The 19,025-nt window shown below is 41.3% G+C and overlaps 1 protein-coding gene across 1 annotated transcript; it reads right to left on the bottom strand.

Moving 5' to 3' along the window:
* Positions 1–13,172: 13,172 nt before the first annotated feature.
* Positions 13,173–19,025, bottom strand: LOC101759310 (sucrose synthase 1). Its single transcript, XM_004964554.4, has 16 exons — positions 18,887–19,025; positions 17,635–17,749; positions 17,031–17,151; positions 16,787–16,938; positions 16,489–16,681; positions 16,217–16,335; positions 15,907–16,123; positions 15,724–15,819; positions 15,459–15,632; positions 15,258–15,374; positions 15,009–15,175; positions 14,697–14,921; positions 14,257–14,575; positions 13,887–14,131; positions 13,550–13,688; positions 13,173–13,443 (listed from the first exon to the last, which is right to left on the bottom strand). Exons 2-16 carry the CDS (start codon positions 17,727–17,729, stop codon positions 13,414–13,416), a joined length of 2,409 nt encoding a protein of 802 aa, XP_004964611.1. The 5' UTR covers positions 17,730–17,749; positions 18,887–19,025; the 3' UTR covers positions 13,173–13,413.

Genomic DNA, 19,025 nt, shown 5'->3' with positions numbered 1-19,025 from the left:
ATGGTGTTGGATTGACCTACCTCGAGACATTGCTGGGATTGTTATTTTGTATGTGCCATCAGTTGGTCTCTAGTGGTACACTTGCTAGATCCTTAGACCTAAGATCGCCATTGTTTCTCACTATGTGTAGTGGTGCACTTTGGGACTTCCAAACGCTACTCCGTAACTGGGTAGTCATAAAAGTAGTCTACGAGTGTATCATGAAACATGGAATGGGATGTGAGCGGATTAAGATGGAATTTGCCCCTCCTAAATAATAGGAGAGATATCTCTGGGCCCTTCGAGATAGTTGGATTGGAAAGTGCATGGCCATGCTAATATGATTCAGGAGTTAATCACGATGACTAAAGGTTAGTCATGAATTGAATCCACTATTTGATCGAGTGAATGGTCGAGCTATCACAAAGGTGGCCCGTATCTCGCCTTGAGCTTGATTGGTATCGTGTGGCAAAGGGATTAGTATGTGAATGAATGTACCTAGGTTCGGCCAATAAAGATCTTTATGTACATTCGGGAGTCAGAATGTCCTGCTAGGTACCGCTGTTGACTTGTGGTTCGGAAACGGTTTTCGTTCACGGCCATTTGCACATGAACCTAATGGGTCACACACTTAAGGGGTTTGAATATTGGAAAACCTTACCTATATGATTGTCTCTAGTGCAAGTGGGAGATTGTTGGTGATGTGCCAAAGAGTCAATCATAACAATTCGGACTAAAAACCCACGGGATAATTCATCCACGAGGGATTAGGTAACTAATGGGACTTCAGCCTGGAAGCCCATTAGTGTGCTCTATAAATATGAGGGGAGGGGCTAGGGGCACACTAATCCCACCACGCCACAACCCTAGCAGCCATCTCCTCTCAGCTGGACCCGAGACCCCTGCCGAACACGCTAGCACACCGGCGCACGGTGTTCCTTCCCCATACGTGTGGACTCCGCGGAGGCGCTGCTGCTGTTGCTATTGTGATGATCGGCTACGGGGCACGAGGCAGCTGCTGGTGTGAGGACGGGGAGGAGATGATCGTGATCGACTACTTTCTCTACACCAACGCACATCTACGTTGGACCGGCTGCTCCAACTCTCCGCTGCGCTGCATGTCTAGTGGTAACGATCTATGACTGCTTTACTCGCAAGTTTCCTAGGTGATGCGGTAGATATGTGCCAGAGTAGCCTACCCGTTTCCCTTCAATTTACCTGCATGAATTAGCTTCATATATATGCAGTATATAGATATTGTTGAATTGAACCATCCAGGTGATGAGTTTATACTAATCCGTTTCTTTTGCTGTGTCCTCTGATAATCTTCGATAATATTGACCGGAATTTGTTGGATGTTGACTGTGGATTAATGGCTGAGATATGTAATCTACATAACACATGTTTCAGATTCATGACTTTGTTCTAACTTCTTGATGAATTATCAAGAGATTAACATAGTGAACTTTACAATACGATATATTAAAGATACCAAATAAGCTCTTGAAACTAGTTGGAAGCGGCAAAGATATTTTCAGCTCCAGTCTAGCAATACTATGCTGCGAAGCTACGATAACATCGTGCCATTCAGCTCGTTGATTTTTGACTCGAGGCTAAATGGTTCTAAGAACATACCAGCAGATGACATGTCGAGGAAACCTCCAAACAGAACTCAGGCTATGAAATAACATCGAAGTTGTTACATATTAGTAGAAAGAGTGAGCCATCTCCACCGAGGGATTCCGCCAAGCACTCTTGCGGAACTCTTGCGGACGATTGTAACATTTGGTTGCCAAGCACTCGTTGGCATAGCCTGATGACCTGAAAATCATAGCTTGATTATTGATAGCTTCGGAATGAGGAGGTAGGCATGGGAATCTATTTCAGCTAGGCTGCGTGCTTTCCATTCCTGCTACCACCCAATCCTACTCCGGCAGTGTCCTCACTATACAATGACTATATTAGGCTTCATTTGCACTAGCTAACAAGTAGACTTGTGGTTACTCATCTACTCTATGTTTGTTTTTATCTTTTGTGCTCCCTTGACCTTATTCCTCCCCTGAAGTAAGCTGCCTCTCTGAAATCAAGTGACTCTGCTCTGATCCTCCCTCTTATAAGCAGCTGCAGACAGACACTTTGTACTGAAGCTATCCAGCCGTAGTGCTGATATGTTGCTAGCTGGTGACAGTTAATTGCCTGCGTTGTAGGTGTGAAACACACTAAACTGCGACTGCAAAAACCAGGACCACGTGGTGCACTGGACAGTGCAATATTTCTGCAACATTGTTTCATGAAATTTTCACTGTTGCGGACAACACGCATCTATAACTGAAATTCATTTTACAATTATAGAATGAACAGTAACAATTCTGATGATAAAGTATCATCCACGAATTTTGATTTGCAGACCGGATATCTCTGGTGCAATAAGATTGTTGATGGCATCCATTTCTTAATTCGTGGTGTCCATGCTTCTTCAGTAATCCCCGAAAGGAGAGCAAATTTAATTCTACCACAGGACCTAGTACTTTAGTGACATTACTATGAACCTTCTTAATTTCTGTCGTGTTAATTACCATGCATGAGATCGGAGGTAGTACCTCAGATACCTTCGCTCTAAAATATATATATGGCCCATTTCTAGAAAATGAGGATTGTAATTGTGGGTAGATTAAGTAACTAATTGCATTAAATCCTCAGTTTCGTCTTTGGCCTCCCGCCTCAACCACAACATATGTGTGATGCTCTAGCCTCTAGGCATGTCTGCCGGCTGACATCAGCAAGCTCGCCCGTGGCCTCCCCGCAGGCCCGCACCAATGCTGTTGCTCCAGTATGGTCCCGCGAGCTCCTGAACGCGCTCAGCCCACTGAAGCCAGCGTACCTTCGTTACGAGCACAACACCGTGCTGACGTCACGACCACCCCCGCCAATGGACTAGATCATGGAGGCATTCACCTTGGGCCCGACTCAGGTCAAGAAGCACCTCCAACCACATTTCCTCAACACGGCCATGAACTTCAAGGAGCTCGAGCCACCTCTCCGGTGTGCGACATGGCAGCACTGGTGAACCTGTCGTGAGAGGATGTGCAGCTGGTGTTACACGCCGGCATCAGGGGCGAGATGGGGACCTGACGGCGACGAGATTCCATTATATGAGACAGAAGGAATTAAAGAAGATGAGATGATTACATATGTGCTAGTACTAAATTACTCTCTTGGTATAATAAGATGTGAGGATTTGATTTTAGTGTTAGTTACTAGCCTACAAATTTTAAGTATCGGCTTACCACTGAAGTTCTTTTCAATTCAACCATTGGATCTGAACTAAGCAACGACTATTATAGTGTCGAAGCAGGCAAGCACCGTTAAATTTCTCTTTAAAAAACATCTACTTGCCAATAATGCGTAGAGCACAAAATAGCATAGAGTCAAATCAAGAAATTACCTGCCAAATTGTCGTAGTAAAGAAGAAGCCACGGTACCGTGGTGTAATCAGATCTCAAGATGTACATTCATACTTAGAAGTGCTCCATTTCCTGGTAGCTCTCGTTCCTAACCTATAATGTATCTCTCTCTAAATACAGTGGTATAAGTAGGTCAATCAGTTTCATTATTCTTAAGAAAAAAACTCGAAGCTCACTGCATGTTGCTCTGTATCTTTGTGGGTTATCTTTTCCTCCTTCCTCCCCTTGGTGCTCCTATTTCTTCTGCTTCGAAATATATAAGTTTCCCTCGTCTCTCCTTCCACTTATAAGGACAAGTGTGTGGCGACTAGTGTTTCAGGATGGCAGCAAAGGCAGAGCCACATGGTTAGTACTTAGTACTCTGTGTACTGAGCCCAGAGTTTCTCCAGCTCAACTGCATCCTGAAGCTGTCCTGCCAAATCGTTGCGCCTGATACGTGGGGCTTCACACATAGGGCCATAATTAGGCCGATGGTCACGACCACACATTTTTGTCCCAAATTTGTTTGGATTTTTCACTTTGATCTATGTTGAAGAATAATGACACTCTGGTCTTGGAAACACAAGCATATAGTAATGCTGCACATTTCAGACTATTAACACTTCACTTTTTCATGTACGTTGTAATAATGTAGCGCTTTGAATACATGAAATATAAGAACAGACAAGGGTCCAGGAGGAGCTTCATCATGTAATCGTTAGGTGCAGGAAGATTGTATATATGATCTATCAGTGCAGGCAAGTGTTTGGCGCGTCTTCGGTAAAAGCACTGAAACATCACCGCAAATTTCCTGGATAAGAGGAAAAAGTTTTCCTTTACATGCACTTGTCTAGTTAAAATAAACGAGCAATTTCTTGTCGTTCTGCGCAAATTTTCAGTTTCATCTTCATGCAAATACGAGCTTGTGTTACTGTAGCAAATTGTAGGCGGTTCAGCTACATGCATGAACTCAACAACGCACTTCACTTCACTATGTGTTGAATGATTGATGGGCCTACTAGTATGGTCATTCTGTCAGTTAAAGACATCAACAGAACCAGGCAGTAATTGTGCAAACAGATTGTTGATGTCATCCATTTTTGAATTTTGTGTGTCCATGCTTCATCATGCATGCCAAAGTGAGCACGCATGGGCATTGGGATGGCTCGCCGAATGGGACGGGACGGTGGTACAAGATAAGACGATATGTACCGCCTTCATGGGGAACATTTGATTACCCTCGTACACGGATCTTGAGATGCAACAAGCCCCCTAGTTCCGCCAGTCTGAACCTGCCTATCCCAAGCCACCAGCCTGACTATAGGTCTAAAAATAAAATGAACGAATGAATTATCGGTACTTTGACCTAATAAATTTAGCAAATTACTAGCCTGTGGGTATTTTTTCCTAATAATGCCATTGCACTAGTCATACTCCCATACTAGCTTTTATTTCCGCGACAGCTACACTCATATATACTAGCTTTAAATACTTGTCATATGAGCAATAGTATGAATGGATTTTGACCACTAGATAACACTAAATGAATGGGCTAGACAAGACACTAAGCATTCTAATAGTGTCCTCCCACTGGTGAGCAAGTTCACTTGTAACACAAGATCGATCTAGTGCTCCAATTCCTTCTATTAGACCTTCATCTGACACTAAAAAAAATAACTATGTCTTGCCAGAATGCCAGTACTGTGTATAGAACGAATGAGTAGGGTGAAAGCAAGAAATTACCTGCCAATCTATGTGAGTAAGAGGAAGCCATAGGAGCATGGAACAATCTGACCTCAACGAATACATTCACGTTTTGAAGTTCTGCATTTCCTGGTACCTCTCAGTCCTAATCCTACGTACAAGCCACTCTTTATACAGTGGTCAATAGGTAAATGGGTATAATAACCATACCAAAGAAACTTGAAATTAACTTTGTTATCTTTTCCTTCTTCTCGATGTTGAAATATAGAAGTATCCGCTTCTCTTTCCTTCCACTTATAAAGACAAGATTGTGTGGTGTATTTAGTTCGATCTGCCCACAAGTTCTGCAGGCCCCCTTTTTTTCAAGGGCGGAAAATCAATGCTGTAAGCATTTTGGCTTATACAAGTTTTGCGGCAAATTTGTTAGTTCATATTTCATACAAAAAATTTGCGTGGCGAGTAACAAATTTTATAACCTTTGAGCAAATTACAGGTCCGTATTCACAGCCATATTCTTCCACCAAACTAAAAAACCAAAAATAACCAAAAGAACATCAACTAAAATCCAACAAGCCACAGTAGTACACTTGGTATGGGAAAAGTTTGAAATATGTCGCACCCGGTTTTAAAACAAAACAAAGTGTTACATATATGTATGCCATGATCAAGTTTATACATATAGTGACATCATCAGTGAACAACAGCAATAGTATCACATAAAGAATAAGAGAGTATATAAGAGATTTACAGTTTAATCCTGGAAAACGAAGGCTCCAAACTTCACAGGCAATCGATTGGGGTCACGTACACCTAGCATCATCTTCAATAACTTCACACACCTTCCCCTTAGCAGTAAGCAAGGGTGAGTACACTTATGGTTGGTACTCAGCAAGGCCACAAAAAATAACCAGAATAAATAATTTAATATCAACTTCAAGTAAATTAATCATGTGAGGGTTCAGGCTGCTCTTGACCGTGAGCACGGCTGATATATCAGTTTTAGACACTCTACAAAGGTTGTACACTTTCACCACAAGTCGCGTAAAAGTTCAGAAGAACTTTAGACCCAACCATGTTGTGCGGGCCAGGCACTTATCACACTTTCGAGGTGTGCTTGCATAGGGACGCTACGAGGCCTTTACAAAGATCCCCTAATAAGTGATAATCCACTAAGGTTTCCTCATAAGAGGATGAACCCTCCCCCAAGTGGTGTGTACACCCCTTGACTGGACAAGCCATTGCACAACCTATGAGCCCCTATTGCCCTTTCGGTAAGACTATCACAAACTAGAGTATCTAATTAATTAGCCAAGACCAGAGCCCATTAGTTCTTATGGTTTACCATTTTCCAGGGTGGTCACTACATGTTCCAATTAATGCATGGTATTCTTGTAAATAAGCATAGACAGAAGGATGGTTAGGGACACTTGCCTTTCTCCAAAGAAAAGTTGCTCTTACTGCTTCAGCTCTTGCTCTCTTGAACTCTTAATCTTCAAAGCTTTCACACAGCAATCCTTCTACTCGAAGCAATCACCGGCACAAGCATACAAGCAAACAAACAAATACAACTAAGAACAATGATCCTCAAGCTTGGATTTGCAATGATCCTCGACTCAGCCAGATTTACCAAAGATAGTTACAAGGAATTTCTAGGCATTGTATAAAAGTAAGACATCCCTTGGCAGTACTTAAATGCATGTTGAGATTCTATGCACCTAAGTTGTATTACTAACTCTTGTCTTTATATTCTTAAAGTGCGCACAGGCTTTATGTACTGAAAGGTAGGGAATGCCTTGAAAACAGGAAGAAAGCGATGAAAATAATAACACATAGATGGGTAAGAACATAAAAAATTGGTTTCTTTTCATATAATGTAGACTTGTCATTTATAACAACTCATCATTTTTCTATTTGATTGTAGTGCCATAAGCAACCTCCCGGCTTTGTGCTATGCGGATATTACGTATGCGAGTTCCTCAGAAACAATGGGAGGTACCAGACGAACCCCGAAGACGTAAGTCTCTTATACACTATCATGTGCTAACTTCCTAATGGTAATATATTCTAATCTTCATTCACTATATACCTGCAGATGCTTAGGATTGACACTCGCGATGCGGCGCTCAAAGATAGAGGCATCATCATACATGGCGAGGTTCATCCAACGGAAGATTTGTCATGAGGACGGAGAATTCTTTGATCCAAATGGCGTGTTGGTGGCGGATGAATGCACACGTCTTCGTAGATGGACGAATAGCTCTATTCCAATTGTTGAATTATGTAGATTATTTATTATTCAAGTTTGTTGAATAATGTGAATTATCTATTATGTACGATGCAGTTTTTAATAATGTGAATTGTTTATTATTTAAGTTCGTTGTTATGTAGTTGGAGATACATATTTAAATTTGCGACTAAAAACGGATGGAAAATAGAAATTATAAATAAATCACGGGAAATAATATATAGGGTGGGAAAATAAATATTCCGGACGGGTGGCATAACCACCCGCCAGCACAGAAAGCCTCCGTGCTGGCTGGTGGTTATGCCACTCGCCAACACAGAGAGTCTCTGTGCTGGCGGGTGGCTATCCGGCACAGAGCAGTCTATGCACCCGCCAGCACAGATTGTCATTTGTGCTGGCTCAAAGTTGTTGACGGGTGCTCGGCCCGGCAGCACAGAGGTCTTTTAGCCGCCAGCACAAATCTTTTGTGGCCTGGTGAAAGTAGTCATTTTGTTTAGTTAGGTGGGATAAAAAGTGACAGTCATGTTATTTGCTGCTAGTGTTGTGCACAAGTTACTGCCAAGTGAACCTGTCCAGCCATGTTACTGACATACAGGCATGAAGCAGAGGCCTGCAACTGCAATAACCGGGCCACATGATCCAATGGACTGTGCAAAGTTTGCACAACTTTTCTCATGAATTTTTCACTTCTGTTTAAGCAGTCAATCCTGGCACAGAAAACATTCGCAATACTCCATTGATCTCTATATCATCAAGAACATCTACCCTAACTTGCTCATTAGTATGTCAGGGAATGGCAAAATAGTCAAGGAACGCGACCTCCTGAGGGTTCCCAGGATCCTTCTCCCCCTGCACCTCCACTCAAGGATCCTTGAGTATGAACTGATTTCAGTGACTCTCCATTTCCTGATAGCTCACAATCCTACTCCCACAGAGTACTGTGCATCACTATACAGTGCCGTTAGCAGGATTCATTAGCACTACCAAACATCACTATATTTGTGTGTATCCTTGTGTCCTCTTGACCTTCCTCCACTCAAGTAAGCTGGTATCTCGGAAATCTTCTAGTGCGTCTGGCTTCTGCTCTCTTCCTTCTTATATAGGAGTGGCATCATTAATTCAGTCTTGCGCTGATACTGAGCAAAGTCTTATTAGCCATCTGGTGATCCAAGAGCTGCAGTAAACTTTAGACCAACTTTGTACTTTAGCTGCCCTGCCATTTTGCATTTTTGCTAAGCTTGTCACCAAATCCGTGATGGAAACTGGGCATGTTGGTGAACAACAGTAATGCAGACGGTAATTTATGACCTTGTGGTCCTGTCCTGCACTAATTAATCAAAGGACAATGGGAAAGCTTTTGCCTGGATTCAGGAAAGAGATGTGTTTAGTCCCAAAATGCAGCATGTGCCGGTTATGGTTATCAGTTATCACTCAGTGTACCGAACCAAGAGCTTCACCGGCTCAGCTGCACAGTGAAGCTGTCCTATACCTGCAATCCAGTGTGCTACTGCTAACTGCCAGACATGTGGGGCCTATGCATATGGACGCCATAAGCCCTTAACCATGATTGACTCCTACTACTACGAAATGCAATACTCTGTTCAACTTTAGAACCGAACCCTTTTGTAAGCCATTTTGTGCACAATGATGAACTGATAATTACCGTGATACCCTTTGAACTTAAAGTATTTGATTGCTACAAAATGGCCTCAGATGACATCTATCAAATAATACCTCAATAGAAGTAAATAAAATACAAAAGAATCACGAAATCCTTCGTTCATATGCAAGCAATTCTGTGAATACTTTCATTCTACTAACTATCCATCAACCCGTGCTCCCGCACGAGCTAATATTTTTAGAAGTTATTATATTTGAAAATTATTTAAAAATTAAACTCCTAGCTAATAATCAAAATTGTTTACCTACTACTCTCTTATTTTCAATACTCAACATAATACTTATATAGATATGTACCTATCTTTGTCCAGTTGTGATTGATTTTTAATTAATAATTACTCTATGCACTTTTTCATCCATATTCATATTTTTTCCATTTTATATCACACCTCCAATCCTCCATACATTATGTTTAGCATGCAAATCAATATTTTTCATCGATTCCTCACATGCATATATAAATGGTCTAAATGGTGTCACTCATCATGTGTATATACTTTAACTTAGTATTTTTATATTAATAATGACATAAATAGGTAATTTAGAATCATATATTAGTTTACTTTTTGAAATTTCTGTATGATGCACATGAAGATAATTAGATTAAGATTTAGGTGTTTACTTTATGTTATTTTTAATAACGACATACATGGGTAACATAGATAAAATTTTAGAATGACATCTTAAGTTATGCTTTATAATGATGTGTATTAGTAAATTGGATGAAGATTATGGGGTTACTTTAGATTATTTTTTATAATAGCTGAGCTCGGTAATTTAATATAGGTTTAGAGCTTATTTTTAAATATTTTCACAATGATAGTGGTGGGTAACTTTTTAGAAAATATAATAGATCACTGGCTATGATTATTAGAGTTTACAGGATTGGTGTTTGATGTTTTTAATTTTTATGAGAATTTGTCTCTTTTTTCTAGCTTGTCTCGTGGGAACTAATGCGAAGTCTTCAATGGAAAAAAAATGAGACTACATTGCTATAAAACTATTACCATAAACTACCTCTCGTTTGTTAAATATTAAAACACAATACTTATGTAGATATATACTTAATATCTTCATCCAATTGTGATAGATTTTAGTTAGTAATTACTCTATAAAATTTTCATCCACATTTATAATCTTTAACTTTTTACTTTGCATCGCAAGTATGCGCTTGAATTTGTTTAATGAACCCTAAGTTTGAGATAAAATTTTAGCATAGAAATCTATATTCTCATCCCTTTATATCCTTATAAATGGTGACACACATAGACCTTAATTATTATATCATATACCAATAGTGCAAGATATAGATGATTTAGAATCATATATTGCTGTATATTTTTAATTAAGGTTATTTGATTCAAACGTAGGGTTACCTTATGTTATTTTTAATAATGGCAGGTGTGGGTAATATAGATGCAAATTTAAGGGTTACTTTTTTAAGTAATAGTGGTAGGCAATTCAGTTGCAAATTAGGGGGTTATTTTAAATATAATGGCATAAGTGGGTAATTTTGATGAAGATTAGGGGGTTACTTTAGTTTATTTTATATAATGACAGAGGTGGGTAATTTATATATAGATTTAGGGGGTTACTTTAGGCTATTTTCATAATGGTATAGGTGGGTAATTTTTTAGAAAACATAATAGATCCAATAGCTATGATGATTTTGAATCTATCGATTGATGGTCGGATGTTTTGCTTTTTTGTGAGAATTTCTCTCTTTGTTTAAAGTGTCCACTTAGGAATCTTAGCTGGCTTCACTGGAGGCTTCAAAAGGAAACCTTGTAATTAGTAATAATTAGTAATAGTAAGATTGCTTGACCACTGATCGGCATAGTGTATTTCATCTAAAAGTGCAGATGACTGAAATGTTCTTTTTACGAGAACGTGACTGACATCGTCCCAGAACTGAGCCGCGCACACACGACACCTTCTGAGAGATGCCAGCACTGCACCGCATGTAACATTCAAATGATAGGTTGAGTACATGAGTGTTCTAAGCCTCAGGTGACTTGGGAGATTTTGATGCCAGTGTCTTTCTCGATGTCTCTCAGTCCTAGAGTGCTGCAATATCTACTAGGCTTTTGGTTAACTTGTCCAGCGATGGTATGGCAGGGCATGGCTATAGGCTACTTACTAACTATGGGGTACGCATAATTTATTGAACCATAGTGCAACAGCTTTAAGCACAAGAACAGAGTTTTCCCTCTGGTCTGGTCCAAAGAAAAGGTATTCATATATGTTTAAACAAGCAATTTAAGTCAAGCTATTTGCGAGCAATTTAGCATGGTTGGAACATTTCTCAGCTTTCAGGTCGATTGATGTCTCTGCAACTTCCATGTAATTTGAAAAAAAAAAACTTTCAAACTAACTTCCAAGCATCTCCAATCAGTCGCTTGATGTCTCGCTTCTAAAATGGAGAATAGATCGTTCAGATTGATATAGCATTATGAACACCATATCTTGAAGAAACGTATGGAACCGAGTATTGATGTTACTTGCCAACTTGATCAAACAAAAATAGGTTCAGCAAGCCTTCTTTTATTTATGATCAATAGAGTAAGTGTAGCACTCCAAAGTATTGTAGCTTACTATGAATTGTAACAGACTTGCGGCCGTCCGGCCGTGATATCGACACTTTGTACTTCGAGCAAGTAAAGCTAGCTATGCTGCAAAGTTACAGCAACATCATGCCTTTTAGCTCACTCCTCTTGGCTGCTGAGGAATTCTGTAAGGTCCAAACCGAGCATGTTCGACGCTCAGCATGCTTAGGTGACGAGAAACCTGTCTCCACTCTTCAGCAACACAGATTGGTGAAATATGTAGTACCAGATAGGACAGATGCATTGCTGCATTCCTCAATGCCCCTCATTCCTAATCCTGCAATGTGTGCTTGTACGCTACTCTGCACTGATGTCCAGGTTTATGAGACAGGGCCAATGGAGCTTTCGAGTAGCTTTCTCTGTTGGGGCCTTTCTCTGTTCTTTTTTTCCTTTTATTTGTAACCTCTGATCGCCTCGAACTTCCTGCACCTGTGTTTCGCCTTCAGTTCTTGAAATAAATTTCAGTAGGGGCTTTCCCCTCCTGTTTCATTAAAAAAAAAAGTAATGTCATCGATTTGAGCTGATACTAAAATCAAGCAAAGGCTGCAGAAATGTGGATGGCAGTGTTCACATTTCACAACTTGCACTGTATCACTAGATCTGAGCTCGTTTTTTTTTTCCAATCTGACGGCTCCTAGCACATGCAATTATCACACAGACTCGTTATTTAGTCTCGGGTGTATGCAAATGCTTATTGAAATGTTTCAGATTTGGGCCTAACCTATTTTATCTAACTGAGATGTGTTCAATATTTCCCTTGGAAGGCACTTATTATTGAAATGGAATCCATACTTGACACTGCCACGATTAGGACAAACAAACAAATGGCAGATGCCATCAGATTATCTGCTGCCATCGATCGAAAAAGAATGGAGAAAGGACATCAAAAAGATAGTTGAATCCCTAGGTTATAGGCCGTATGGAAGTATATCGAGATGTGCCGGGCGCTATGAAAAATGAGAGGAACCCTGAGTCCTAGGATGACTGCCAATTTAGGATCTCATGCTTTGCAATGCCCCTAGCATCATTTCCCAATACCTTCCAGCCCTACTCCCGCAGCATGCCCTATTGCTTTCAGTTGCCCCGAATTTCCCAATTGCTTACAGCTGCCCTACCCGATGTTCATGCTCTGTTAAGTTGTTACCTGTGCTCTCACTCTCATGGCATGGTTCCTCCACTCGAACAAGCTTGCCCTCTTTATATAAGGAGGGAGCATATCTGCTTCAATTCAATTTACTGCTAGTGTTGTGCACAAGTTTTAGTGCCAAGCGAACCTGTCAAGACATGCTACTGACATACAGGCATGAAGGAGAGGCCTGCAACTGCAATAACCGGACCACATGGTCCACTGGTCAGAGCAAAGTTAGCGCAACTTCTGCCATGCATTTTTCACTTCTGTTCAAGCAGTCAAGACTGGCATAGCAAACTTTCATAATACGAAGTTGCAGATAAGCACCAGGCTATGAAACAGATGAGTAACAGAGCAGAGCATTACGGTCATTCGGAGCAAAGACATGGGCAACAAAACATTGCATTGATTTCTGAGAGACAGGTGACACGAGCAGGCGTTTATTTGAAGCAAAAGGTGCAGCTAGTATCCTAGAGCAGGAACCAGCCTGCGCCGCCCAAAACCTCGCGAAAATGTAACCAAGTGATTGGAAATCAAGTACACATAACTCAAACACACTACTGACAATGCGAATTGCGGTAAACAATTGTAATTGTAATGCAGCCGATGGTTCTCCCGCTTGATGCACTAATCGAAGGACAATGGAACAGCGCTTGCCTGGATTCAAGAAAGAGATGTATTAGCTGATCAGGTTATTTAAGATTGGTGGAATGAACACTCATTGCTTGAGATGTGGTCTCTAAACTGTCATCAAATAACTTACCAGGCTACGGTATTTCAGAGCGTAGAACATTTCAAGGTAGCGGCGAGTCTCGCGCCTCTCCAGGTTGCTCACATACTTCCAGAATCCGTACACACCAGTCAGGGTCATCAGCCTCTCAGAGTACAGCTTCCAGGTGTACCTGAGCAATCCAAAACTTTTAGTATCTGGACTTACACGGCTAGAGAAGAGCCACACAAAAATATCTAATACATCATGGAAAGTTTTTTATGTTGTGGCATCATTGAACAAGCACATGTTACTCTATAATATCTGAATTTCTTCAGTTCATGTCAATTTATATCTTTATTGTAGACAGCAGGATAGAAAAAGTACATACTTCTCGTAAATTCTCTGCAGGCCTCCCTGTGAAATCTTGTCCCAGTAGCTTGGATCCGCCTTGCACTTGTCAAAGAAGTTGACCAAGATATCTGCAGCCTTGTCACTGTGGTAAGGATCAATGTGCAAACCAGACACCCCGTCCACAATGATTTCAGCAGGGCCACCATGGCAGGTAGCAATTGTTGGCAAACCACATGTCATGGACTCAATAACAGTCAAGCCAAACGCTTCATAGAATGCAGGCTACAAAAACAAAGTGATACATGAATTCAGTCCTGCACACATTCTATGGCTGTTGTTATCTGAAAGTAGTGAGCACCATTATAGGAACTTGGAAGTAACTTATTAGATCAAGTGTGTATACATACCTGAACAAATGCTCCCTTCGTGTCACAAATGTAGCGGTACAACTCCGCATTGCGGACACGGTTCATCTGAGCTGAGATCCACCGGATATGGCCCTTCAAGTTGTACTGATCAATGAGACTGTACATCCTCTTGAACTCTGCCTGCTCCTCCCTGTCCTTAGACTCCTTGCCATGGTCACCAGCAACAATCACAAGGTTTGCCAATTCCCTCAGGCGTGCATTCTTACCATACATCTCAACCAAGCCTGTCATGTTCTTCACACGGTCAAGACGAGCCATTGAGAAAATGATCGGCTTGTTCTTGTCCTTCAAGACAAACCTGCAAAGCAATGAAAGGTGCACTCAAATGTCAGGTGTTAATTATTGTAAATGGAAATTGCTCTGCATATCTTCATAGGTAGAAAGACCTAGGCTGTAAGTTCAGTAAGTTCAGTACTCACTTGTGCTCAGAGTTCTCAACATCGCTGTAAATGAGCTCCTCAATCTCAGGGTGGAAGGCAGTGAGTCTCTTGTCAGTTTCAGTGTATGGGTAGTAAACACTCATGTCTGCTCCTGGAGAGACGATGTTGAACTTGGGATCAAAAACATCAATGCCATGGACAACACGGTAGAGCCCAGGGAGGGTAAATGCAATGTGGGACTCATATTGCCCAACAGTGTCCTTGCTGCGAAAACAACACCACACATCAGATGCTCATTTAGTTACTGCTACCTAGTGATGGCCTACTGTTATTAAAATACACAAAAATTACCTTCCCGCAATTTCTTGGAATGTACTGGTGATGATGAAATCGGTGTGATTCATAGCAATAAGGTCAGCTGTGAACTGGCATGAGAAGTGATACTGACTGTCGAATTTGTCCAAGTATATGTCTGAGTTTGGATATTTGGTTTTCTCCAAGGCATGGGCAATGGTACACTGCAAGAATGCACAAAACGAAACCTTAAGCACTGGGCAAACTTAAGAATTTTCAAGATACTTCATGTACAATCAAACAGACCTGAGTAACTCCCAGCTTGTGCGCAAGCAGAGTGGCAACTAGGTTGCCATCACTGTAGTTGCCAATAATAAGGTCAGGCTTGGCCTGCATTTCTTTCATGATTTCACTGGCAACATCCTGTAGCACAGAATGCATGACTTCAGTATTAACAGAAAAATCTAGGTTGTGTACGACATCCAGTAAGAAAATTAGTCTGTATACCTCAGTGTATGTCTCCAGGTATGGCCAGACATCAAAACGAGAGATCCACTTGCGGAGAATACCATTCTCATTTCTGAATGGAACACGAATAATGTCTGTGTGCTCAGTTCCAATGACCTTCTCTAGCCGCTGGCCACAAGTAGTACCAACAGCATCAGGCAACAGCCTGGTAACCTGCAACAAATAAAAGCATGTAGGCACATTTACTCAGTAACTGACTAAACAATGAAAGTGCTCAGAAGTTGGAACATGATCTCAAACATACAATGAGGATCTTAGGGGTGATGTCAAGGCCTTGCTGCTTGATCCTGAGAAGCATCTCATCTTCCAAAGCACGGACTTGGTCCAAAATGTACACAACCTGAGAAGCAATGCCATTGCAAATCAGAAACAAGAAAACCAACAAGAAATCCGAGTTAAAAGGAAAATAATCGTTTAGCTTCTGCACCTGACCACCAGTATCAGGGTATCCAAGCACATTGGATTGGGCAAAGTAGCCATGTGGAGACAGGATAACAACATTAAACATCATCGGTATAGTTCCAAGGAACTTCTCCAAGTTGGCAGGATCAGGGGCCTCAAGAAGGTCAAGAAGCAAGTGGAGTGTGTCAAGTACACGCTTTGCAGTGTCACCCCAACCCTTCTCCAAGCCAAGCTCTTGGAACCTAATGCAGATAATGGTGACATTATAAGGAGTCAATCCATTAGCCATATTTCAACCAGTGTTAGATGGCAAGGACAACTTATTCAGAAATCACCTGTGGTTGAACTCTGAGTAGGGTGTGTCTTGAGGAATGCTCAGTAGGTACTCCTCTGCCTTTCTGAGGGATGATTGGAGCCCGCGAAGACTCTGAATTCTGTCATTCAACATCATTGTCTGCAACCAGAAAACAGCACTTACAAATGAGAGTTGGATCACATCATTTAATGACATTTTCAGGGTACGTCAAGTTCCTAGATGATTAAAAAATTAATGACACCATCCATTCTGAAGCGTGCACTTGGCAGATTCTGGATTTTTTAGGCTTACCGTGCCCTTGTAGTTGTGGGCTTTGAGAAAGTTCAGCAGGGGGTACAGGCTCTCCTTGTCCTGAAACAACTTGGAAGACAGGTGTCTGTTAAGGAACTGTACTCCATTTCCAATGGACTTTGACATGGAAGGACGAGGAAACGAGGCATTGAAGGGCTCAAAATCAAGCTCAAGCACAAAGTTGCTGGTGTTTCTGGTGTAATGAAAAAGGAGGTACTGAATTAGTATATGTCAAGTTTCTACAACTAGAAATGTAGAAATTAGCCTAAAATTACTAAGAATTCATCTTAGAACTTACTGTCCATCCACCAGCTGTTCCTTGAATGCCAAGTACTCAGAAACACTCAGCTCCTCCACAGCTAACTCACTTACATTCACCCGGATGTAGTCCCAGACACCAGGCCTTGGCCTGATAGCAAGTGCAACCCAGGGGGGAAGCACAATCGCTTCCTACAAGCAGACAAGAAAGGAAATTAGAATGACTCGCTGATTTTCAATTCGCAAGCACTCAAGCAGTGAAGCAGGCACATCGGCAGTGTCACCTGAGCAGCACGAAGAATGTCTTCAAAGGGTGCATACTTCTCCTTGTCACTATCAAACAGCGCATCAAACTCAGCAAGCAGTTGATGGCGCTGAAGCATTCCCTTGCCCTGGTTAACATACCTGTAAAGAATGGTATACCACAAACAAAACCAACTTTAGACCTCATATTATGTTCCCTCTTTTTTTCTTTTATCAGTGGAAATGGAATTGTCTCATCTCTGGAACTGATCTCAGCGACAAACAATGTGCCAAATGATGTAACTAAAAGATACTGTCTTATAAGTTATAAGCTAAATTGCACTGATTCTGCTTTAAGAACAAACAGAAAGGCAGTCTACAAAAACTTAGTAACAGCAACTCAGTTCTACTTCATAAGGAGGTCATAAAAGGCATTATATATGATCACTATGAGTCTTAGGTTGAGCTATGTAACACCCTTATCATGCATTGACTGACAACAAAAAACAAATAAAAACTGTGACATTCTCATTTACAGGCTTACAGCTGATGCGCTAAAGTAAAGACAAGGATGAAGAAAATACCAAATTAGCACACTTCAGTACCAGAATTGAAACGCAAGTTAACAAATTTTGGCATCCTCACCTGGAAAAGAGCGCAATCAGCTCATTGGGATGAGAGGAGAAGGTGGCACCAAGTCGTTCGCGAAGACTGTGGAGGCGAGTCAGCTTGGAAGCCATGGCTCAATAGTACTCAATTACTGCAATGCGAGGTACACAGTTAACACTTAGCATAATTACTTAGAAGAAGAAATTAATAGGTACCACTTAGAATCACAAGACTGCCTAAACAAGTAGATCGTTTTTACATAAAGGAAAGTCTGAACAAGTAGATCATGCTAAAGCAACACAAAAGGCACCACAAAACAAGTATTAAATTTTAAAAGAAAAGTAGGATGCAGTATGCTATTTGCTTATGCTCAACTGAAACAATTAACAAGATACAGAATTCTATCAGCAAAATAGATGCATGATAAAGCAGGCACTTATCCTGCACCAAACAAAGTGCCGATCCTCCACCAAACAAAAAGTACTGATTCTGTACAGGCACTTCGTTCTCGGATAATGTTTTGAAAGGAGAAATGGAACCAGCTTGATTAAATTAATTTGCTGGCTTAAGAGTATCGATGCCATTCAGATTCTAAACCCCACTAAGAGGCAGACAAAATCCTAAGAAAATAAGAGGATTTGGCTTCCGAATAACCACAGCCAACCGCAAATATCAATATCACGAATACCTAGAGTGCAGATTAGGCAAGATTGTAACTCCATGGATGAATCCATCGAGATGACTTTTCGTAGTAAAACCTCAAAAAAATGCTTTTTTACGCGCTAATAATCCACCAAAAAGGACCAATACATTCCTCGGCAAGCAATAGGGTGAGCAGAGCACGCAATCAAAGCAAGATCCCAAGCAAAACACCAGAGCCGAGGATTTTACTGTAGACATGTGATCCCAAGTTTACAACAGCCAACTTAAAATGTTTTTGGGGGGAAATTTACCGCTAATAATAATAAGCTCAGGAAAGGACAGCGGAAAGCTCTGCACGCAATCCGTAACGATTTAGATCAGAGAAATCCATAAGCACAAGAGTATGTCAGCAAAACTCCACCAAGATTCACCCGATGACGCACCCAAAGCATCACGAAAACCGAGAAAACCCCGCGAAATGGCGAAGGATGGCGACGAACAAGGCGACACCCTCCGCTGCCAAAGCAAAGATCTTTCTACCGCGGCCGGCCAGATTAGCTCAAAACCCAAGCGAAATCCCTCCCAGGATTAGTACAGAGATTAGGCTAGCATGAGCATGGAGATGAACAGATAGCGCAAAACATACCCAATGGTCAACAGGGGAGCAGTCCAATGGAGGAGGAGGGTTTCTCCGGGACTGAAGAGGGGCCAATAAATAGAGGGCAGCTGCTGCATAAACCCAGCTACCTAGGTGGGCTGCTGATGGTAGGGCCACCCTCAAGCTG

Source organism: Setaria italica, chromosome IV (genome assembly GCF_000263155.2).
Source record: "Setaria italica strain Yugu1 chromosome IV, Setaria_italica_v2.0, whole genome shotgun sequence".
Classification (NCBI taxonomy): Eukaryota; Viridiplantae; Streptophyta; class Magnoliopsida; order Poales; family Poaceae; genus Setaria; species Setaria italica.
This window is presented reverse-complemented; position numbering and strand designations above follow the sequence as displayed.

What these genes read in the sequence shown, in the direction of transcription:
- LOC101759310 (XM_004964554.4), bottom strand. Translation starts at nt 17,729, where the DNA reads ATGGCTTCCAAGCTGACTCGCCTCCACAGTCTTCGCGAACGACTTGGT. An exon ending in ACAAGCTGGGAGTTACTCAG is followed by an intron (nt 15,176 to 15,257) that starts GTCTGTTTGATT and finishes GCATTCTTGCAG; the next exon opens with TGTACCATTGCCCATGCCTT. An exon ending in CTGCAGAGAATTTACGAGAA is followed by an intron (nt 13,689 to 13,886) that starts GTATGTACTTTT and finishes TGGATTGCTCAG; the next exon opens with GTACACCTGGAAGCTGTACT.